This window comes from Vipera ursinii (genome assembly GCF_947247035.1).
Source record: "Vipera ursinii genome assembly, chromosome: 8".
NCBI classification, from domain to species: Eukaryota; Metazoa; Chordata; class Lepidosauria; order Squamata; family Viperidae; genus Vipera; species Vipera ursinii.
The window spans coordinates 3,974,792-3,999,717 of record NC_139519.1 but is presented as its reverse complement, the minus strand read 5'-3'; the positions used below and the strand labels follow the sequence as shown (position 1 = coordinate 3,999,717).

General features: G+C 39.4%; 1 protein-coding gene across 4 annotated transcripts in view; it reads right to left on the bottom strand.

Moving 5' to 3' along the window:
* The window catches only part of SLC23A2 (solute carrier family 23 member 2), an 81,140-nt gene that overhangs the window by 21,203 nt on the left and 35,011 nt on the right, over positions 1-24,926 (bottom strand). For 3 of the 4 annotated variants that reach the window (XM_083368789.1, XM_083368790.1, XM_083368791.1), the window contains exons 2-9: positions 22,443-22,695; positions 20,822-20,920; positions 15,684-15,800; positions 14,004-14,161; positions 8,943-9,031; positions 4,317-4,387; positions 2,918-3,099; positions 1,438-1,558 (exon numbers count right to left, since the gene is read on the bottom strand). In XM_083368789.1, coding sequence (XP_083224915.1) covers positions 1,438-1,558; positions 2,918-3,099; positions 4,317-4,387; positions 8,943-9,031; positions 14,004-14,161; positions 15,684-15,800; positions 20,822-20,920; positions 22,443-22,547 — 942 coding nt within the window. In that variant the 5' untranslated portion in view covers positions 22,548-22,695. The remainder of the gene's footprint in view (positions 1-1,437; positions 1,559-2,917; positions 3,100-4,316; positions 4,388-8,942; positions 9,032-14,003; positions 14,162-15,683; positions 15,801-20,821; positions 20,921-22,442; positions 22,696-24,926) is intronic. The other variant, XM_083368792.1, reaches the window with a different exon arrangement.

Here is a 24,926-nt window from a genome sequence, read left to right as displayed (position 1 = left end):
GATCACAGATATCTCATTAGTTCTCAGCATCTAATAATTAGAGGCATTTTGTAGCTGCAGAGAGTTCAAGAGAACAGCAACTAATTGTTATTGTTAGGCCTTACAATAAACTTTTGGGTTAGCTTGAAGGTAAGCAGACGTCTTGGGATATGGCAGGGTTTCTCTAGTGCAGCGTTTTCCAACCTTAGGAACTTGAAGATGCGTGGACTTCAACTCCCAGAATTCCCCAGCCAGCTATGCTGGCTGGGGAATTCTGGGAGTTGAAGTCCACGCATCTTCAAGTTCCTAAGGTTGGAAAACGCTGCTCTAGTGGCCTCCAGGATTGCTCAGGTCTGTAACGAGGCTATTTCAGACCTGAACGGTCCCAGAGATCGCTCTTCTGTTAAAGATATTAAGAATGCTGAATGTCAGCTGATGCCTTCTCTGCAGTAGCACTGCACTCCAGAATGCTTTTCATTTGAAATTTGGGAGATGCCTGCTGTAACTTATTTTAGACATGGCTGAAAACTCACCTCTTCATCCCAGCCTGTGCTAAATGTTCAAAGACTACCGGGGTGGGGGGGATGTGTGTCTATATGCCTTGCCTTTCCCAATCACCTTTTTAATGAATACATTTTAATTTGGCCTAATTTGTTGTGTATTTAAATTTGTTGTTTAAAATATTTTTATTCTATACTTTATTCCTATTTTTATTATAAACCACTTAGAAATGTTTTGACATTACAGGCAAAACATCAATAACTGAATAAATATGTTTTTAAGAAGTTCCCAATGGCAGCTATTTACAAAGTGAAATTCTAGTGTATGTGAAGAAACATGTTGCATATAATTTGCAAGTGAAAACCACTCATGTTCCCACACTGTTTTTTCCCCTCTAGCTAAAAAGATGGACTTAGTACTTTTCCTTTGATAGCTTCCCCGAACCTAGAAAGCATTAACTTTTTTCTATGTCTTGCTTAACTTAAGCTGTATTTTTAAGTGATGAAAATAGAATATTCTGTGTAGTTTTAAATTACAGATACATACTCAAAAGGTTTGGGGTGACATTTACCTTTTCTTCTATCCTTTTTTCTAGTTTACCAATATTTAGCATAAGGCTTACCAAGTCAGTCTTCTAGGAAAGACTTTAAACAGGTTAGATCAGACATGTCAAACTCGCGACATCACGTGACATCACACGACATATCGGGACTGTTTTGCCACTGCTGGCAATGGGGTGGGGCGGCTTCTGCGTGACGCGACCGGCCTGCAGGCTGACAGTTTGACACACCTCGGTTAGATTCTTTCTCAAAGCTTACCTCTGCAACGACTTTGTTATATAATTACAATGAAATTACAAATTACAACCTCTTCTACATTTGAAAACCACACACACACACACACACACACACACACAGAGCTTCTATACTGATAATAATCAATATACAGATTACTTACAGGAAACATTTTAAAAAGCTGCAAGCGATATGCAGTCCATCCTTTTTTGGACTTGTAAATGGGTAATGGGAATTTGACATTTCGGGCATACTGAGAAAACAACAGCACTAAGAAAATAGTCCTGAAAAGATGAAGAAGAGTTACTATTAGTCCATCACCATTTCCACAGATATAACAGATAAAAATCAGTGAAACAAATGTGAAATAAATTCTTCTCCACCTCGATAGGACTGCAAAGGACATAATTTTCCCCACTGTGTTTACTTTGCAGAGTAATTTATTAAAGGTTTGAGGCAAAGGATAGCAGGGCTGGGTCCCTCTTTCATCTGCTATGTTTATAATGTGTTTTAATTTGTTTCAAGTTTTTGTTACTTGTTTTGACTCTTGAAAAGGTTCAGTAAATCAAGTAAACTAAATATATTGGTGGCTCAGTATGACCTCTGTAGTCAATACAGAGAAAGTATTTTATCTACTATTCACCATCATTTACTGTGATGCATTTTAATTATAATGTTTAATCAATCACAAATTTTGATTCACCCAAATGCTTTTGCACCATTAACAGCCTTTCCCAAATCTAGGTTGATTCTGTAATTTCTTTCTTGAAAAGACTTCATAATGTGCATTTAGCTAAAGGGATCATTCAAGTAAAGAGTTATATCAGAGACGCACACAGTTCCGTAACAGTAACTCTGATGGCAGATAAGGCTCCCTCAAACCTACTTGCCTCAAGCAAATAAGGCTTGTCCCTAGGAACGGTTGATACTCCATCTCGGGAGATTTCCAGAAGAGAAAGGACAACCATTTGTCTGACATGGCAGGGGATTGGATGAAAAGAACTCCAAGGCCTCTTTCAACTCTTGTTGTTCTGTGTTCTACATCTCTGCTGAAAAAAGGGACTGTAGCCACACAAACCATCACCAGGTGAGGTTCTGCTATGACATATTCTTACGCGTGACTGGTAGCACAATTACCAGGAGGAGCTACACAAGGTGTACATTGTTGGAGCAGCGCCAACCCTACTGCGCACCAAGTGACATTTGGAATGCACGGTGCCTTTGAATCCCATAAAGAGGAGAGCACACCTATTATTAAATGTAATTGATCCTTATGTAAGAGTTATCCTAAGGTAACTTTAGCAGACAAGATCCGGGTTCTCCTCTCTGGTTTTTAAATGCTGCATTTTGCTGGGACCTCTGCGGGCCCACTACCTGGACGCCCTTAATTTCTTTTACCATCTTTCAACTTGCACCATTACCTCTTCTGTTATTGCCATGTAATTTCCCCCCCCCCAAAAGCAATTTAAAAATAAGAGTATTGGCATCATACCAAAAATGACCTATTTACAAGGTACACTGTTTTTGGAGAGCGGCCTAAGGGGGCAAAAAGCCACCTTCCATACTGATACTGACATTATCCTGCTCGGGTTATCAACTGACACCGGTACAGTACGGACAGCCGGATGACCAGGCATACTTACAGCATGGCTATGCCCCAGTGTTTGCCTGCTCTCTCCCCAGCAGCCTGGAACCCAGAGAGCCCAATCAGAGCTACGGTGGGGGTAATAGTCAGAGGGCCAATGTATCGCAAGAGTGCTCCGGGAAGGCCCAGGAACCCAATCACCACTTCTATCAAAGAAGACATGATAATAGCACCTTGGATCTGAACACAGAGAAAAAAGAAAGAAGCCTTCATTAGTTTCCTCCCCTTCTTTTCAGGTTTTTTTTTTTTTTACAGAGAAGGTTTTATATTTCTGCAGAGATTTTGGAATGGATCATGAACTGCAAGTCCAAAAAAAAAATCAAGTGACTAGGCAGAACTGGGCAATGGCATGTGTTATGCAAGAGAGTGCTTAAGCAGCAAGTTTTCCAGACTAAAGAACATCTGGAAGTTCAGAGGTGCGTGCTACGTTATCACCAGAAGATGATTCGACCGAAGGATTACTAACCTCATCCACTCCTTACTGCTTAAGCACAAAGCTTAGGTTGTTAACACACAACGGGGGTCATTAGACCAATCTGGCAGTTGTGTTAAAAGCACATCACACGGTCATACAGGAAGACCTGGGTTCCAAGCTAACCTTTCAAGTTCTCAGATCGAACCGGCAAGGGCTGGAGATGCCACGAAGGTGATGCTCTTAGCTCCTAGGGGCAGAGTGTATGATGCATTTGGTCACACGTGCTCTTTAGAAGCTGGCATAGAGCAGCGCAGCGGTCTCAGGAGACTGCCAGCCCCCCTTGGCTGCAGGCCTCTTGGCAGGATGGAGCTATGGTTTGAAGATGGGGAAGAGAGAGGGGATGTTTTAAATTGAGGAACAATTGGCAGCCCAAAACAATGGGATGGGTGAAAAGTTCCATGTCATAGGTGTGCACCGGATCTATATTTTATTATGATTAATTGTTCTAGATTCATAAGGACCAAGAACACCTAAAATACTGGGAGTAAGGTGGGAAAGAGAAATAGAGCAGCAAGACCAATAAATAATGTAGAAAGCAAGGCAGTGCTTCTAACTCGGCGTGGCTTTCTGGATCAAAAATACAGTTAAGGCCGTGTGGATTATTCTCCCTGTAAGCCTTTGACTGCACTACTACATATAGAGTAACCCAGCAGCCTCTTAACAGTTATTTCGTTATTGCACATATTATCGATGAGAAGCACTTTCATGCCATGAAACAGAGAATAATCACTACTTAACACGACAGCATATCCTCAGCAATCATGGACTGGATTTCATGCAGTTGGGAACTTTGCAATCACACAGAAAAGGACAGGCAAGGTTAAACTCCGTACATGAAGAGATTTTAGGAAATCAGAGAGAGTCAGCCATCTGGAGAAGTGCCCAACGGAGGACACAGTGCTGAATACATTATGCAAGTTACCTCTCGTATTCTGGGGTACCAGATATGTTCTGTGTGCAGCAGCTCCGATGTTTCATTTGTAGCCATTACAGCTTGGAAGGTTAAAAAGAAATACCTCTCGTTATGGCAAAATAAACAGCTTTAATATATACACAAAGTTAGCTTCTTCTCCTATTTGAACCCCTACTGCCGCTGATCATATATATACCTAGTACATTTTATATAGAGAAAAATCCATTCTGCTAGTCAATTTAACTGCTTCCCCACAGCCACCAAAGGTCAAATAAAAAAAAACCCTATGGAACTGAAAGAATGCCTTTGTGAGATGGTGGTAACTGAAGCTGTAGCACGTACTGATAAAATGTACTTTTTATAATAGTGTTAGGAACACATTTATTGTCCTGCTTATTCTCAGGTAGAGCAAAAGACCCTTATCTCTAGTTTTTTAAAGTAGTAACTGATACATGCAGATAACTAGCTTGTTGCTGCTCCCACATTACAATCACAAATAGTAAATCCGAACTAACTGGTAGCAAACCACATTGTGCTTGTATAATATTTTATGAACTGTCTTATGTATGCAAGATTGTGAATTGCCCTTATCTTTTGTGAACTGTAGAATATCACTTCCTGGCCTGGTTTGATCTTCTTAATCCCCTCTCTCCTGAGTTTTGACTGAAAGATTAGTTGACCAAATTCTAATGAACACAGGGAAATATATTTTGCGAGGGGCAGCGGAGAGGACAAAGGAGGCGCAAATTCGAAATGATGACACCCCCCCCCCCAACAAGGAAGGTATTTCCTGCTTACCCAGGCTCTCACAGAATCCAATAAATGAGTTTGAGAAATCTATTCAGCCAGAGGAGACCTCTGCATCCCATGAGGTTAAGAAGAAAGATCCAGGAGGAATTGTGGGCCTTTGCTTAGCCAGCTCTAAGTGCCTGACTCCCTCCCTAACCTAATTTTCCTTCCACCGGTTGAGTTTGTCTATTTGGCCAGCGTTTCCCAACCTTAGGAACTTGAAGATGCGTGGACTTCAACTCCCAGAATTCCCCAGCCAGCATAGCTGGCTGGGGAATTCTGGGAGTTGAAGTCCACGCATCTTCAAGTTCCTAAGGTTGGGAAACGCTGTATTTGGCTACCTTCTTCTCAATGGATAGGTTCCTTCTAATCCATCACTATAGGCTTTCTCGTGGTAAGTAAAAATGGTCCCAGAAGGCAGCATTTATAGCGTTCATACACTGTGCTGCTACAACCGGTTGTTATCCCAGAATGGGTAACCCCCAGTGAGCACAAAGAGGCAGAGATTCACTTGGATGATCCAGAGGATGATTTCACAGCACAGATGTGAATAGGGTGTGTTATGTCACAAAAATGTCGCTTCTTAATTTGGCTGGCTAGACTGTAATAATAGCTCCTGTCTGACGCCTCCTGCTTAGAGGACAGAAGAAGAGATCTCTATAAAGAAAGTGTTCTCTGCTTACCCAATTAACTTCCACAAAGTTTCTAGCTTTTTCTGAAGGCAAAGAGCAATGTCACCATCCTATAATCACATTTATTCGACCTTGTACCATACCCTGAATTTCTACATAGTGGGGAGAAAATCTACGTCTGAATCTAGAAAGCTTTACTGATGCAATTATAAGAAATACACATTTTAGGCATTTGGGCTATTCATCATACTAAGCACTATTTATTAAAGAAGTTGCAACCGGTCAGATTTATTATTTAACTATCATGTAGTAATAGTTGGGGTTGCAAATACACCAAATGCCAAACCTAAATGGACTACATTATGGCTTAACACAATATGTGAACATGATCTGAATTTTTGACCTTAACTCTGAAAGTCTCTTTTTCTAGAAATTTGGAAACTTGTGCATGTTCACAGCTACTCATTTGGAAAAGAGTCTGGAACACTGCCAAAATACTAGGGCCTATCTCACATAAAATATGATGAGGCCTATACATGCTGTTGCCTATTGGCAGCCTAACAAGATAATTATGGAAATTAGTAACACATTCCCTCTTATTTAATATTTGAAACCTGATATTTCAAAAGCTGATATTCTAGATGCAAATTTCTCTGGGAAATGTCTAGTTTGGGAAAAAAATCAAATTCCTGTTCAGTTGCCTTTACTGACTGTGTTTTGTCTTTGGAAAATAAAACCCAGAATTTAATATAAGTTTAATGGCTAACACATATATTTAAAGAGATTTTTTTTGGCTCATAATGGGGGGAAAAAGGAGCCTGATGTTAAATATTACAGGAGAGCCATGTTAGTCAAAAAAAAAAAGGTCAGGAATCTGATAGCATCTTTTCCAACTACAGTAAGCCTAACTTATACACGGCTGCTGCAAACTGATGTGCCCAGCTGATATATTTGTCACCAAAAAGGTGGAGAAGGGATACTGCATTTAATCCTAATAAGGATGAAATGGTGAAGGGAGTGGAAGTTGTAGAAATTTTGGAGGAGTGTGATTATGTCACACTAGAATCTGCTACGGGTAACTGAACGAAGTCAGACTAGTGTTACAGATTTTAAGAGAGCCAAATTCAACAAATTAAGAGAGAGATTAGAAAGGATTCTACAGATGGAAATCCTAGAGGGCAAAACAGTTCAGGATGCTTGGAAAATTCCGAAAAACGAAATACTAAAGGCCCAATCAAACACAGTACTACAGAGGACAAAAACAAAAGATACCGCACGAGACCAGCATGGTTGCACAAAGAGATCTCTAACAAACGGAGGGAAAGGAAAGGAGTAAAAAATGGAAACATGGGACACAAAGCTAAAACAGAATACCAGCAAATAGTCTCAGACTGCAAAAATGGGTCAGGAAAGCTAAGGCTCAGAAGGAACTAAAAGTCGCAAAAGATCCCAAAAATAACCATTTTCTTTCATTATGTAAGGAACAAGAAGAGAGTTGAGGAAATGAACTGTCTCTAACGGGAGAAGATGGCAAGGAGACGGGCAGAAAGGAGAAAGTGGAACTGCTCAATTCCGTCTTTGCATCTGCCTTCATGCAAAAGGAAAAAAAAAGAGTCCAAGTTATCAAAAGTAGCATCGTAGGAGACAGAACAGGGATGCAGGTCAAAATAAGGTAAGAAATTGATAAAAGAACCCTATCCACTCTGGACAAGTTCAAACTGTCAGGACCAGAAGGTACTAAAGGAGCCGGCAGATGTGATCTCAGAACCACTGAACTCCTGGGGAGGTGGGGGAGGGAGGAAGACTGTCAGAGGACTAGGAAAAAAACTCGGGCTAGAGACCTCCAAGCGGCCTTCCGGCTCCATGATTATATGATGCAAACTGACAACAATCGCAGAGTTTTCAGAAACCAGTTACTTGGAGAATAAAAGGCAAACATTAACGGCATCCCCACTGCACATTTTTTTTTCCACACAATCTTCTTTGATATTTTTTGGAACCAGAAAATTGATTTGATACCAAATTACTGTACTTCAAAGCAAAGCACCTACGGCATGACGCTTTGAGTCACTGGGATTGATCCATCTGACGACTAATTAACAGATTACTTTTTCTTCATGCAAGCCAATTACTTTTTGGAATACCTCATTGCTATTTTATAATAAGTGCTTGTCATCCTCTGAAGGGCTTTTACTTATATATTCTGCACTTAGCTTGGGGAAACAGTCCAGCTAAACTGCCCTTATATCAACAAAATCATCTGCCAAATTCCAATTACCTAAATGTGTGCAAGGCTTATCTGGCAATAATTAATAGAAAACTAAATTTGAAAAATTCTATATAAACAAGTTTGAAAGCAAAATTCTGGGAACTAATTCTGTTTTATGACTGCATTTGCATGTAATGAAGCCCCTGTTTAATGCAGCATTTTCCATGCTGGATTGTGGGCACTAATCCAGCACAGACAGGGGGATATTGATTCAGTTGAGCAGGGTCTTCACTCAGGACCTTTCATTCAGGCAGGTCTGTCAACAGTTAGACTGAAACTTGCCTATCATATTTAAACTAGGCAAGCTAGTTCTAATTATGATTAAAAGCAAACCATCTTAAATAACTGTTTATAAAACTTGCTTCACTAATTATTGTTCGTTATACTTGACGCAATTTATTTACAGCTCACTCAGTGGGTGAAGCAATAATGCAAAATTATTTACCTTTTCTTCTCCTAGTTTATAAAGGTGGAGTGTATATATCCTATTTTATGGAATGCAATTTAGATTTCCCAAACCCCTGGCAACATTCCATTCCTGCTGTTCCTATTTATTGCCTCTGAACTTGAAGGTGTTGCAAAACCATCCAGCAGCCTCAATAAGTAAATTGGCCAAAGAGGTTCTTTCCCCCCCCCATAACTTTCAGAAACTCTTCCCAAGAACAATTTCAATGAAATTCTTCTGAAAGAATGTGTGTTGCTTGCCTTTGAGAAACCAGGAGAATTGCCCTGAAATTTGCATCAAAAAGCCATTTTTGTTCTGTCTTTCCTTCAGGGATCTTCTGGACCAGCTACAGAATTGGTAAACAATTCTGGAGGTTCTGTAAAGGCAAGACCCCCTCAAGACTGTTATAAGTCAGAGTCAGCCTAAAAAAAGTAGTCTTCCTCCATTTCAGCTCTTGCCCTAAGTGACCAAAGGCCCCAAGGGAAAGGATGGTTGCTCACCTGTGTTATTACACTTCCATTTGTCCAGCGAGAGGATGGCTTTAGCGGGAGCCAAGAATGCAAAAGCACTGGCTTGAAACAAGGGTAACCTGAAAGAGGCAAAAACCCACATTTAAAACATTGCCACAACATGCAAGAAGAGACACCTGTTCAATGTTATTTTTACTAGTTATTTAAATTTAAATCTTTCCAAATCTAATTTATCTAAATTTATTATAGTGCCAATAAATATGAATACCAAGCAATATAAACAATTAAAAATTAAACAGTTGCTCTATGGTTGACCAAATCACAAAAACCAACAAAGAGAACAAGGAAAAGAGTTGACGTCAGGCTCTGTGTGGACTAATTTGATGGTTTTTGAAAAGTCATAAAGGCCTTTAGGACAACAATCTCATCAATGAAACAGAGACCTCCCTCTTTATCTAAACCAGGGAACTCCAAACTAGGCAGCGTTAAGACTTGTTGACTTCAACAATTAACCAGTGGAACATCCTGCCTCCAGAAGTGGTGAATGCTCCAACACTGGAAGTTTTTAAGAAGAGACTGGACAGCCATTTATCTGAAATGGTATAGGGTTTCCTGCCTGGGCAGGGGGTTGGACTAGATGACCTCCAAGGTCCCTTCCAACTTCTACTTCTTCTTCTTCTTCTTCTTCTTCTTCTTCTTATTATTATTATTATTATTATTATCATCATCATCATCATCATCATCATCATCATCATCATCATCTCCCAGAATTCCCCAGCTAGCATTGGGAGTCAAACAGTTCTGGGAGTTGTAGCCCACAAGTCTTAACGCTGCCAAGTTTGGAGACCCTTGATTTAAATGATAACAGTGCACGGGACAGACAGTAATAGTAATTTACTGTAAATTACTCCAAGGGCAGAAGCTATTTCTTAGTTTTAAACTAGAGAATCCTAAATACCTTAGTCCTGGACAGTTTTGGGATTACCTTTTTTCCTGCATTCTTCCAGATGATAAGGCTGTCTGGCTAACTCTGGTAAGGCAGAGAGCATAAGCAGAAAGCAATGCTGGCCATAAATTTCCCTTAACTTGTCTGGCTTTTCTTATATTCAGAGTCTTAAAATGACAAGACTCCATCTTAGATGGATCCCTCCTTCCACAAAGATCCACAGAAACTGCCCCAGCAGTGCACAACACAGAATCCTTTACTCCACTCTCTTCCTTTCTTCATGACTCAATCTGTTCCAGTATGGCAGATTAGAATCAAGGTTGATTGGCCAATAAAACATACAAGCAGCAGAAATCAAAGAGCGCAATTTCTTTCCTGTGTCCTTTCCTCCCTTTTGGGGAAAAAAACTGGCAGCTCCTATAAGGTCACAGCTCAAGATCTGTGGCACACTGGAATGCCAAGGATACATCGCCATGTCGGGCAGCATAATTTTGTCTAGCATCAATACTACAGCCAAATTTTGTCTGGCTACAGTGAAAATGAGGCTACAACAGACACACATTTTTCAGTTTTGTAGCCTGAATGTATTTTGTTCACTTTACCATTTGTTTATTTGATTATTTTGGATACAGCTGATCTTCCTTCATAATTACAACTGTTTTTGGGAGGGGCAAAATCATCTCACTGAACAAACAAGGTGGGTGAGAGACATACATTTTTGACTTTCATATTAAAACGCTTTGCAAAGGCTCATAATAGTAAAAAGGTTTTAAAAGAAGGGGTGCATCCGGAGTGATCAAACAACTAAATATCCATTGCGTAATCACAGGATCATTACAAGCACCTCTACGAAGAAAGCAAGCCAAGTGTAAAGCTGTACTTTTTGCAAGCTTCTTGCAAGATCACTCCCTAAATGATTGATTTCAGGCTGCTTCAGGCTTCACAACTTTAGGATGTGTGGATCCAAACCCCCAAATTCTTCAGACAGCATGCCGTCAACATTTTTAAAATATTTGCAAAATCAGACTGCTCTTTCTTAAAGGATCATTTCCAAAATGATTCCAGAATGATATGCTTGATCCTTTATCAAACCAAACCGAATTTGCTTAACAAAAGCAATTCAAAAAGAAACCATCTAATTTCTGTTTCTACGACAGGTGTCCTTGTGTACATTTCTGGTAATAAGGAGTAGAGAGGTAGATACTCACCAGAACCTGCTTACTCTTGTTAGGAACAGCATGATGAACTAGGGCAGGGGTAGGCAACCTTGGCTCTTTTATGACGCGTGGACTTCAACTCCCAGAATTCCTGAGCCAGCATAGCTGGCTCAGGAATTCTGGGAGTTGTAGTCCACGCGTCATAAAAGAGCCAAGGTTGCCTACACCTGAACTAGCTTTGGTGACCACTGGCACACCTTTCTCTTCGTATGAGGAGACTGCTAATTATCAGTAGCAATACTTTACTGATAATGATTTTAAAAGAAAAAAAGGATGCCTTCTTTTCTGGCTTCCATTTTCATGAAGACTTTATATTTAGCACGTAGACTTATGTACCGCTTCAGTGCTTCAGAGTCAGCATGTTGCTCCCCTAACAATCTGGGTCCTCATTGGGTCAATTCATAACTATTTTATTGGCTTTCTGGTTTTTGTACCATCACCTTGGTTGATAAAAAAGGACCAACTCAGAAACCTTATGGGCAAGCAAAAATACGCACTTCGTTTCTTTCACATGATTTTGTTTTTCAGATTGCCTGTTCAAATTCAGGGAACTTAGAAAGATATTGAACAAATCCTGGAGGTTTTCTTTGGGTTGGTATCCTTCAATAATCTTCGTTATTTTGTTTAAACTGGCCTGCCTTTTTTATCCTACTGAGTTACCATTCCCCACCCGATATTCTCTTGCGTAGGTAAATATACTCAATTTTTTTTTTTTGAAAGAAAGGCTTCAAAATAAATTCATACTTGGAGGGGCTAGACCTAAAGTAAAATATGATTGTGTTCATTCTTTTGTTATTTTTCCATGTTATTTTTTAATATCCTGCCTAGAATAAACATAATATAGATGTAGGTACTTAACATACTTTGGCTCCTGTACAAAGGTGAAAAGTGTATATTGTTTTTTTCTACAATAACAGAATATTATAACTGGATGGAAAATTCTATACTAACTTATTTTGCTTTGATCATTAATTTCCTAATACCAAGTATATAATAGAGAAATGAGAAAAGTTAAATATATGTTTTAAAAAGAAACAAAACCATAAGTCTCCCACAAAAAGAACATTACATGCTATGGGTACCCCTGCCGGTTCCCAACTTTGAGCACCAATCAACTCCAGCAACCATACAAAGAAATGTTGGTTAGGTAGGAAAAGGTGTGTAAACTGAAGCTATTCTTTGGGGGTTGCATATGGGCTGCAAAAATGCTGGCAGAGGGAAACGGTCTTGGCTGGCACGGCATATTTTTCATACAGAATAAGAGCTGGAAGGGACCTTGGAGGTCTTCTAGTCCAACCCCCTGCTCAAGCAGGGAACCCTATACCATTCCAGATAACTGGCTGTCCAGACTCTTCCTGAAAGCCTCCAGTAATGGAGTGCCTACAACTTCCGAAGGCAACCTGTTCCACTGGTTAATTGTTCTCACTGTCATGAAATATCTCCTTAATTCTAGGTTGCTTGTCTCCTTGATTAATTTTCATTCGTTTCTTGTCTTGCTTTCTGGTGCTTGGAAAAATAGGCTGACCCCCTCTTCTTTGTGGCAGGCCCTCAAATATTGGAACACCGCTATCATGTCGCCTCAGTCCTTCTTTTCACTAGACACACCAAATTCATGCAAACCATTCTTCATATGTTTTAGCCTCCAGCCCCCTAATCATTCTTCTTTCTCTTCTCTGCACTCTTTCCAGAGTCTCAACATTTCTTTTTATATTGTGATGACCAAAACTGGATGCAGTATTCCAAGTGTGGCCTTACTAAGATTTTATAAAGCGGCACTAATACTTCACGTGATTTTGATGCTGTCCCTCTGTTGCGCTGGCTTTCAGAAGATGAAATGTTTAATCCTGACAAGGTCAGCCCCACCATTATCCAAAATGAGACGTAAATTATATCAAATGAGTTTAACTAGTACATGACTGCTCCTTCTAGCCACTGCAGGATGCAGCTTCAATACAGAACTAGTCCTTGACCCTACAACCATAACTGAGCCAGTAACTTTGCTTGTAAGCCACGATGGTCTTTAAATGAGTCATCATATGACTGCACCTAATTTCCCAACCTTTTTTTTGAAGCTATTGTTAAGTACACCCACTCTTCACTATGAGGCGGTTTTTGCCAGAAGTAAGTGCCTGTTCAGTAATGAATGAATCGATGGTCTTATCTGTGCTGAAATAATGCTTGGCCTGATCATTCCATGGAAATGAAAAGTGCTTGGAGCTTAAAAATGTCTCTAGTCCTTTTAATCTCTGCTGGGAGGATTTCAAGCTCCAGGAATAAGACAAGTTTTCTGGCTGAGAATTTGGGAAGCAGCTGCTAATTAATTCAGGCACTAATTGAACTCGGTATAATTTAAGTAATGTTTTTCATTTTATTATCAGACTCAAATATGACTGTTTTTAATTTTGCATGTTATCTGCCTGTCTCCTGAACTGTTTAATTATTACTGAATTATTATGCTTTGAATGAATGCTAGTTGGCAAGTTGAAATTTTGAAATATAAATTGGGTAATTTTTCCTTTAAATTTCTTTACATAAGCTAAATATTTCCATCACTATTCTGAGGGAGCTTTCTGAACACCCATTCTTCATAGCTAGTCACAAGCTGCCAGACAACATAGACCTCAACTCCTATCATCTTTGCCAGCACGTTATTATCTATTTTTTATTTTTACATCCATCCTTTCTGCAGCAATTAAAGGACGTTTACACAGACCTCTCCCTTATTTCAAACCTCACAACCACCCTAGGAATGGAGCCTAATCCAAAGCCACCCTCTGAGTCTCACAGTTGAAAGATAACCTGAAGCTGGTTCTCCCCAGGCAAAATATTATGGCTTTAATCAAGACATAATGCTGTTCATCAGCATTACTGCCCGGAGTTCATGGGAAAAGTTATGTGCAGTTAACGCATCACCAAAGAGTAACTCACCTGCACCCAAAAGTTGTTTGCAACAAAGTTGTGATTCCAACACAGAAAAATATGGTCCCGATCAACTGGCTGGTGGCCCACTGATCAAGTCCAACACACATGGCTTCTGCTAGCAAGAAGGGCACTGCTATAGTGCCACTGAAACAGGTCAGGTAGTGCTGCAAAGAACAAAGGGTTATCTTTTAATCGATTGTTTCTGTGTGTGTGTGTGTGTGTCTGTGTGTGTGTGTGTGTGTCTATGTGTGTCTGTGTGCACCTGTGTAAATTGCTTTCCCTATGTTTTCAATACCATTACGATTAAACCAAGACAATTAATAATTTTGTATGGATAGTTTTATCCATTAGAAAATGACCATTATCTTAATAAAGAAACATACTTTGAAAGTCTCAGTTAAGGATTAGAAAATGGCAGTCCAAAATAAAAACTACGGTAGTGATATGCGATCAAGTTTCCTAATACTAACTAAATTCTATTGGGGAGAGTCCAGCAGATGTAAGGGAGGAGACCACAACTCAGTTACAGATTCAGACTCTTGCGCTGAAGAATCAAAATCTCATACCTATTAAAATGATCACAGACAGAGTTTGTACAAACTTTTTCGTAGTCGAAAGTAATCAATTTAGATTGGATGGATCAAAAGTGTTGCCTTTGCATGAAGCAGTTTCCAATCTGCATATTGGTACTGCATGAAACATGAAAAGCCCCAATTTTATTCTCTTGAATTCTTCTCAGCAGAAGAACCTATTCTCACATTCAGCAATCTTCTTAGTGTGGCAAAGCAAAATCTTTAATCAAAGGCAATCTCTAGTTTGTACTGGTAAGTGCTGAACAACCATCTCTGCTGGCTCCATTGCCACTACCAAGCCAGGCCACTAACCGCTGGACAGCTGACTGGTGCACTAAGCATCTTGACTCACTCTGCACTCAATCGGCTTACGAAATTACAGAAAATTTAACATCCAGCAATGCAGGCTGGTATCAGCCAGCTCCAGCATATCCCTGCATAACCTCTCACTAACTTCCAGAGTATATAAGATCAATAGGAAGCTGAGCTGTACAAGCCCACTAAAATGGAAAGATTTGTTAGAGGGCTATTTATTTAACATGCTCACATATGACCCCTTCATTCTATTCAAGAACTGGGCAGGAGACTATTCTCATGGAATGTACCCATGCTTAAAGCCTCCCTTCCATCCTGTTGCTCTTCAGGGCATCCAGACACATCCCTTTCCTGCTAGAAGAGAAGCATTCTGGCTGCAAAACTCTGAAGACTGCACAGCTGGGTACTCTAGTGAAGTTCCCAAGTACAAAAAATGTAGGAGGTGCGGTTTACGTTCCTAAATCATTTCAGAATTCGGGCTCTCTTGGAAATGTTTTTTGAAATAACCTGGTGTGCCTTCCTATTATTTGTTCAAGAAGAAAATACTATGGCCAGAAACACCTTCACCTTGTTCTGATAGACCCCACACATTTCTGTTCAGAACAACAGAGAAGGAAACCAGGAAGAAATCATCTGTAGTTCCTTGCTGCCTGAATTACCCTGCCAAACACGGGTCCTGTGAAAGTGTCATTCCCGTGAGGTCCCTGCTAAGTAATTCTAAAAATAATACTTTAAAATTAAATTCTGACTTAACTGCTCACTAGCATTTCAATGAACAATACATTGGAACAAATTGTACCTGTAACCCCAAGAATATGCAGAGATACCAGGGCGGAACATCCTCAATTGTGTAGATCATGTCTGTTCTTTGTGCGTCTGAGCTTCCACTGCTGTCAAGGGTTTCTGCCAGAGAACTCTGTCAACCATTAAATTAGCCACCATTTAATACAACGGTCTATTAATATGTTACCGGGATACGCCTGAGAAGGTCTGTGGCCTGCTGCAAAGCACTGTCAGTTCACACAGCAAAAAAAAAACACACACACCCCTTTTATTTTTCTAGTAATCAGCTAAACTACATGGACACCGTCTCTTTAACGTAACCAACCTCTGCCTTTACATATAAGCAAAGCATTATTCCGTTCCTATGATATAATCACCACATATCTTGTGCCAAAAAAGAGATTGTGGTGCCCAACTGTTTACACAAAGAAATGTAGATGGTAGATTAGAGGTTAAGGGATATTTTCTGGAAAAAAAGAAAGATTACACTTGCATAAGAGATCCAGACCCCATGATTTATGACAATACTCTACTGTTTTCTAATGAGCTTTCATTTGTTTCAATATATATAGCTTTGGTAGAAATATAACCCTAGGCGTGGAAGGGAACATTTAGTACTAATTCAACTTTGATCTTCATATAGACAGATAATGTGGAATATTACTAAAGTATGCTATCATACAGCCATTTTCTCTTCTCAGGACGAGACACAGTCACTTTCCTTAAGCTCTCTGCATAGGACTAGAATCTCCAATCCCCTGAACATTCTCGGAACCTCCTCCAATCTGTCTGAATCCTTCCTAAGGGCCTCCAAACTGGACACAAATACTTCCCATAATTTACAACCTATAATTCTCTTGATGTAAGAAAAATGTGATGTGCCTCATGTCAATCACATCATGGCTGGAAGAGATTCAGAGTTTAGGGAAGACAATGAGGTGTAAAGTTTGATAAACACTTATATGGCAAATCTGGGTTTTAGAGTCCTTGTTGAGGTTCTTAGTGGAAAAGTCTGTTTGGGCCTCATAAATGTTCAAAAGAATTAAGACAAAAATTACACAGCAATCAAATAAAACCAAGGATGAAGATTAAATTTGTGTGAGATCTGCTTTACACATACAGTTAACCCTCACTCGCCAACCGCAATTGGAAGCTGTAACTCAGTCGCTACACACTGAGTTAGTTAAGTGCAACTTCACATGTCCACACTGACTTAAGACATCAGTTCCAGCTGCAGTTGTTAAATGAAGCAGTTGTTAAGTGGAAAGTTACAGGTTGGCATGGCCAATACTGACCTAAACCAGGGCTTTTCAAGCAGTAGTACGGGTACCACCTGTGGTACATTGGCACCTAGCAGGTGGTATACGACCATCCTAGAGAAGTGGTAGCGGGGGAGGGGAATGAGCTGAACTGGTGGCAGCACCGCACAAGCCTGAGCGAGAGACGGCTGGAGCTGCAGGGCTGTCAGGGCTCAGTGGAAGTGCCAGGATCAGCGCCAGGCTCCAGCTGGAGCGCTGATCCTGGTGCCTTTGCTGAGCCCAGAAGAAGCGCCGATCAGCTGGAATGTTGCAGCATCTCCAGGGTCTTGTGATTTACATTCAGATGCTTGGCAACTGATTCATATTTATGACGGTCCCAGTGTCCCAGGGTCATGTGAAGTGACCAAAACCTGCTGCAACCACCCAGCAGGGGGAGGGGGGAATAAAAACCAGACCCTCCCCCACTCCCAATCCTCAACAGAAATGCTCACAACAATGAAAACCTCGGACAGGAGGAAGAGTGCCGCTGGGCAGGCAGGTGTCTTGCTCGGCTGTGGCTTGGAGGGCACTTTTTTCAGTGTCATTGTAACTTTGAACAGTGACTAAACGAACTGTTGTAAGTTGAGGACTACCTGTACTTCATCACTTTTTTCCTTTCTTTTTTTTTTTGGTCATCAAGTTTTTGACACCTTGCTAGGCAACTGGTGGTACTTGGATGTTGCCATATGCTAAAAGTGGCACAATGGGTGAAAAAGTTGAAAAGCCCTGCCCTAAACGATCTGACTCGTTTCCTTCACTTCTGTAAAGAAAGACCCAAGGCACTGTTTTTCTGCAATTAGTTACTGGGATTTTTCAAGTTCAAGATTTACTAAGGCTTTAGATTGAAAGTAATAGTTTCCAAAAGCTACATGAGGTCAAATGAAATTATGAGGAACAATGTTGAGAGTAAATAAGCAGTGGATATGAAAGGTCAGCAAGGAAGACACACAATTCTTTGTCCAAAAGTGGAGAGTAGTTCACTCTTTAATAATGAAGTTATTAATCTCTAATGCAAGCAATTGATTACTTATCTGAAGATAAGTAATTGATTACTTATCGTCTGAAGAGGAAAAGAAGATGGATAGAGAAAAAAGAGCAAAGAAAAAAAATCTGAAGCTCACAAAATGAAAAAGTGTAAGCTTTGTTTTGTGGCATGTTGAGGTTTAAAGACCAAAATAAATATTCATTGCAAATCTCAAAAGGCCACAGCTTTGCATAGGCTATGGTGCCATTTTCATATAAATGGTTTAAAATTTTGTTATTTAAGGGCTGTGAAAACAGGAACACCACTTAACACCTTTTATTGGCAGTAGCCCTTGGGGAGGGGGAGATTTATTTAATTTAGCAGTTTCAGATTTTGCTGAAACTTTGGTTTATATAACAAAAGTGCTGACTTAATTCATGCTTGATTGCAGAGTATCTTGTTTTCAAACATGACTTCTTAAGCTCTAAACCATAGGTCCAGTATGATTTAAGCCCATGCAGCTTCCTCCTCACATTTCCTCATACGTATATGCTGTGTTCATTATCAAATGGATTAACAGAAAATCAAACAAAGGAGTAATTTTTACTTCACAAGACAGCATGTTCTGAAGCTATCACTGTAGCTGTAGTCATTTCAGGCATCAGAGCCCAATCCCTTCCACAGTAGTGGCATGGTATCAGTGGGTCCACTAGGAAACAGCTGATGCCAATGGATTCCTACAGGAAACAGCTAAACTCAAACTTCAGATCTCTCACCTCCTCTGAAGACCAAGTTTTCAAGAGTTAGGAGAATGTGTACAACAGAGTTTATAGAAAACCTACATTGCATGGTGGAACTTTACCTGGGAGGAACTTGAGCCCAGGAAATAGCTGTATGTTTGGGTCTGACTCAATATGATATCAGGACACAGACACTGCACTTTGAAAATCACAATTTAGGGTTTAATGATTGCATGAACACAGGCAACTGCATTCAAATTACAGTAAAGGAGATTCAGGTTAGATATTTGGAGATATTTCCTCATGGTAAGGACTGTCAAACAGTGGAATAGGCTGCCTCATGAAATGGTATGTTCCTTTTCATCGAAAAAAAATCATCTGCTAAAATGCTTTAGAAGTTCCTCCACCAAGCGGAGAGCTGGATTAAATGACCTTTCTGCTTGTTTTTATTCTTCCGCATTTTTGCTTTTTTCTTTATTTGCTTTTTTTGCACTTTGTTAGTTTTTGTTCTTTGTAAAAATAAATAAATAAATAAATGGTGGTCAACCTATTCTGCCACATGGCAATGCATGAATTCAGTCACTCCTTTGAGAAGTTCTGTTTAGCACCCTCCCTGCTCTCAAAGCTAAGATGATCAGGACTATGGTTGAAGACAGTGTGATCATGTGTGGAAAGTGACAACTCTTCTACAAGATATTCTACTTGACTGAGGATCAAAAACACAAAGCAGAATTTGAAAAATGAATGGAGGTATTTTGCCCTAATTCAAAAACAAATCCAAAAATCTCATTATTTGAAAATGTAAAAACAAACCCACTTGACCTTCTAATTTCAGCATTTGGGTGTTTCCTAGAATTATACAACTTGAAAATTATCGTTTACAACTTTGCACGTTAGAGGTGTGCAATCCACTTGAAACTGAATTCTGTTAACACAAAACATCTGCCAATCTCATAGGAAGCAATCTGATCTTGAAAGTCAAATAATGATGACTCTTGACATGTTACATGACATTTTAGTCAGGATAATAAGTCAAATTATACAACACAGGTGAACCCTTTGTAACTGTGAAAAGCATTTAAAATCCTGATCATATTTATCCTTTCAAAAATAAGGTATTTGGGGAGGGAGGAGCGCAGGGGAGAGATCTTGGGAATATAATGCTCTTCCCAGAAGAGTTCCATGAAGTGTAACTTTTTAACTTCTGTTTGCTTCCCACACTTTCCTGAAATATTCCAAACTTTGCAACATTCTAAATGGTGCAATATTGGACTTACCCTTTCAGAAGATTTAGGCTAGACCTCACCAGCTGCTTAAATTGGTGTTTCTCAATCTGGGCAGCTTTTATTTGTGTGGACACCAACTCCCAGAATTCCCCAGTCAGCCTTGCTGGCTGGGGAATTCTGGGAGTTGACGTCCACACATCTTTAAGCTGCCAAGAGTGAGAACCACTGGCTTTAAAGGTATGACAAGAGTCATGGCCTTGAAGCTTTTGCAGAAGAGGAGAATCTCTGCCATAAATACCAAAACTGAAGGGAGTGGACGAACAAAACCTTTGAAGATTTTATAACCCCATCAAGGTGGAGATTACAGAATGTGAAGAATCCACCAAGGGCACTGCTGGCATCCAATCTCCTACAGCAGAAACCACAACAATCTTGTGTTAATGACTACTGGGGCCCAAGGGCAGAAGCAGCCTTTGACTGCATTAGCTTCATCTACTTGATAAAGTTTTCATATGGTAAGACACTATTCCTGGATGTTTTCCCAGGAATGTTTTCCCAGCAAACCAAGATATAACAAACAATAATCAAGGTTGAATGAGTCAGCTTTGTTTTTCATTATTATCAGCCAAAAGGCTCTGATTCACTTTCTTCTGTAGTTTATCAGAGCCTGCAGTCTTATAGATTTTTGGGGGGTGGGGAGTGCCTTCATCTATTTTCATCTATCTCCAAACCTAATTTTACTAAGCCACTTACCCTTAGAATAGTAATTTTGGGCCTCTTTTAATGATTCCATTCAACAGAAATCAGTTTGAACTGGTGAAGAACTCCGTAGGGCATTGTTAAGAGCCAAACTGAACAAAGGTGCCAATGAATTATGATAGTTCATTTTTATCAATATGTTAAGTTTAATCCACTTTTTAAGGTACCTTTTCTGCAATTCCATTTTCTGTAGTATAGATTGCCATGAGTTCTGTGTCTTCTGTATCTTGATCGCCACTTGAAGTTGCTCCCCCACTTATTACAACCTAAGAAAAAATAATTATAATTATTAAATAATAGTAATACTCTAAAATAATTATATATATGATATAAAATAAAACACAGAACAACATAAAGTACAGAAGATTTTTGACTTAGCTGATTAATTGGGGGTAAGGAGTGTCAGTCAAAAATAAAAATCTGAAAATGCAAATTTCCCAAAATTAGAGACAAACTGCCCAAACTTTTCTGTTATTTGGAGTTAAGAATTAAATCAGATTTTGTCTGTTGCATCCAAAATTAACTGAATAGGGATTAATAAAATCAAGATGTTTGTTATTGTAAAAATATTTTTAGAGAAACAATTGCTATACAGAAGTATGAAACTACAATTTTAATGTAGATTCTAAATTTGACAAATGAATAATTCCAATATAATGTGGTTTTAAAATTATATATAAAGTACTAAATATGCAGATATACTGTATATCTATAATAAACTTAGATTCTTTTTATCATGAACCTTTCACCCAAAGCACAGTATTTTTTATTGGATTACCTTACTTTTTATGTTATGCAAGTGTTTTATTTTTAATTCTTAAACACGATGCATAAATTTACACCTTTATATCCTTGCCATTTTTAGCTGCTCCATTCCCTAAAGCAGTGTTTTTCAACCACTGTTCCGCGGCACACTAGTGTGCCGCGAGATGTTGCCTGGTGTGCCGTGGGAAAAATTGAAAAGTAATTATAAAATACTTTCTTGTGTTTATTTGATTCCTATTCAAGAGAATTACTTTATATATAGTCAATATAGGCACAGAGTTAAATTTTTTAACATTTTCTAATGGTGGAGTGCCTCGTGATTTTTTTCATGAAACAAGTGTGCCTTTGCCCAAAAAAGGTTGAAAAACACTGCCCTAAAGCAGTGGCTCCCAAGTTTTTCTATACCCCGCACCCTTAGAATGCTTCTGATATATTCTCGCACCCCTTACAAAAGTTCAAAATAACGAATTATGCATATACACTATAATTTTGAAACTTCTAAACCCACGTTTTCGCACGCCTTGGACTATCATCTCGCACCCCCAGGGGGAGCGAGCATCCCCAGTTGGGAACCCCTGCCCTAAAGGATTTGAATAATGCACTTCTGTATCATTGTCATCTCTAGGATAATCTGTGATGCAGCAACCAGTACTCAAATGACCTTCAATGAATTGCAGTCCTTCAAAGAAGCTTTGTAACATCCTTAGGAATAGCTGAAAGCAATCTTTTTAATCTCATTTAATGCATTCGGATAGATAAGACTGTGGTCACTTGAGCAATCCAATTAGCCAACCCTATTGCATCAGCTTTCTGAACAAAATAAGTCATTCATAAGCAGTTGTCAAATTACTTTTATAAGATTGGAATGGTTGTTTCTTTTAACTCCTCTTGCTCAAAAATACACTCAACTCTATCCTTCAATAGATCTGATTTACCCAGACAGCTTTTATAACTACACAGATGAAATGCACCAGCCTCACAATACTACCAAAAGCAAATTAACATTTCTAAACGTTAACTTACTGGCAATGTAAAAAAAGCAGTGTGCTTGGCTTCATCCTCATATTTGGCCTCTGCTGGATTTCCAGTTTCTACAGATTTCGAAGTAGTGTTTTTGCCAATCCCCATGGTTTTCCAAAATACTTAGAAAATTTAATTGGCGACTAAGTTATATGGGCAAACGTTGAGTTTTCAGTATGAAGGAAAGCAGCGGAGAAGAGCCGTATTGGAATACCTTAGCACTAGGTCCTGCACCCCATCTGTCTCTTTATGGTCCCTAGAAATGAAAAGATGAAATGCAATGAATTTGCAAGCATTTTACAATCTTCACCAAGAGCCGAGTTCCTATAACTGATTATTTACATGATGAATGTAAATTTCCTTCCATAAAGTAGTTAATGACAATTTCCTCCCAAATTATTTTGGCGATACCAATTGATTATATGCCATCAAGTTGTTTTCAACGGATAGATATCTATAAGATATCAATAAAAATCTAAAAATTAGAAGACATCTGGTAGCATCTTTTCAGACAAAAAAAAAAGCTTTCAGGAGCTTCAGTGTGTTAACAGATTCCTCCTGAATTTTCAAATCAAACAGAGCTCACCCTTCCACCTCTGCTTCTGAAACAGTGGCTGGCTGCTCCACAAGCCAAGGCCACCACTGCCCCAAATGCCCAGTCCCCACTCCTCAGCTTGACTGAGGCTGGGCCTTGCGGTCTGTCATTTGCCCTCTCATGCTTTCTCAGCTCACGGACTGTAGTTAATGCTTGGGAGGCATGGGGGCCGTAGTTTGCCTAACCCTGATATAGATTAACATAGCTCTAATCCTACAATGGATACTACAGAAATCTAAAGTCACTATATTTATGATCCGATCCAGTATTTCCAGAGACTTTGCCCTTTCTCCCAACTGAAGCAGCAAGTCATACCAAATCAGCCCCATGCTTCGTTTCCCTCTGTCGGGGGATAATGACTAATAAAAATCTATTGCTTGTTCAGAAATTCGATCAGAAAGACAGAGGAAGTGAAAGAAGCTAACAAAAGCAAGAAAAGAAGTCAGAACAAACCACAAAGCCAAAGAGAGCAAGAAAAAGTGTTCCATTCAAAAGACACAATAAGGGTGATTTATTATAAAAGGCAATCAAGAGAATAAATCTGTTTATTGGAGAAATTGGAAAATTAGTCTATGGCACTTTCAGATAAATTTCTGACAGAAAAAGCAGCGGATAGCCCTGCACTTAGAAATAAATTCCTGGACAAGCTTCACACAAATCCCTAAGCAAATGAAAAATGTACTTTCCCTTCTTTCCAAAAACTACCTTGGAAGTAGTAAAGGCATATTTAAAAGCAAGAAACAGGCAGATGCTCCTTCTATAATACAGTGCAGACTTGCAGACTTTTTGCTTCGCAAAGTCAAAGCAGCCCTTTCTTTATATGCAAAGAGGAAAAAAAAGGGATTCAAATTTCTGCTTAGTCACAATGACAAAGTTCACACGCTATTTTAAAGAGACTTTTATTAGTGAAACAACTGAATAAATCAATTGATTTAAGTTTACACAATGAACCAGGCAGAAAGCAAACACGTGGTGGCACAGAGAATGAGTGAGCCCCCCCTCCATATCTTGGGACTGTGCCAAGTATTGGAATCTTGGTGCCCCCACACCCAGAGAGACCTTTTTTCCCAAAGCCACATGTTGAGTTCACATGGCAAGGAGCATTTTTCTGAAACCTGGGGCCGTAACGTATTTATTGATTGATTGATTGATTGATGGGATTTATATCCCGCCCTATCTCCCGAAGGACTCAGGGTGGCTAACAACAAAACATATAATAAGTACAGAAATTAAGATAAAAATAAAATTAAAATCATCTGCGCGATGAATTAAAATTGAAAACTAAAAATAAATTAAAAATTGTAAATATAATTAATTAAAATGCCTGTCAGTCCAGGTCTGCTTCTGATTGGCTGGCGGGATGCAGGGGGGATTCTGTTGCACGGTGGTGACATCTCTGGGGCCAGGCTGCTAAGTCTTTGCCTCTGTTTTTTATAATGTTGGGAGCTTAGGAGCCCAATGGTGTGAGTGGAAGAGAGACATCTCCTAAGAGGCAAACTCTTCTCAAAGCCTGAAATTTCATGGAAAAATGACAAATTGTTGGTCTGCCTACAGACTGCAAATTGTGAAGTCCTACAGTAAGGGACACCATTAAGTTCTCACAATAGAATCAACTCCACTAAACTGAATTGTCACCCCTGTCAGTTCTAATATAAATTCATGTGGACAAGGCTCACTTTTATTTCTTGTTTCTAAAATAGCAGAAAGTTTGTGCAACCATAGAAACATCTAGCCGTCCACAGATGCTTAGGAATTTTTTTTTAACTGAATCGTTAGCAAAAAGAAAAATAATCCAGAACATTATCCTCCCAATTTCTGCATGAGAAGAGATGAGAGGGAAAGGGGGACAAACAAAAAACTTGGGATTAATGTAATAAAATTGAGGCAGTTGC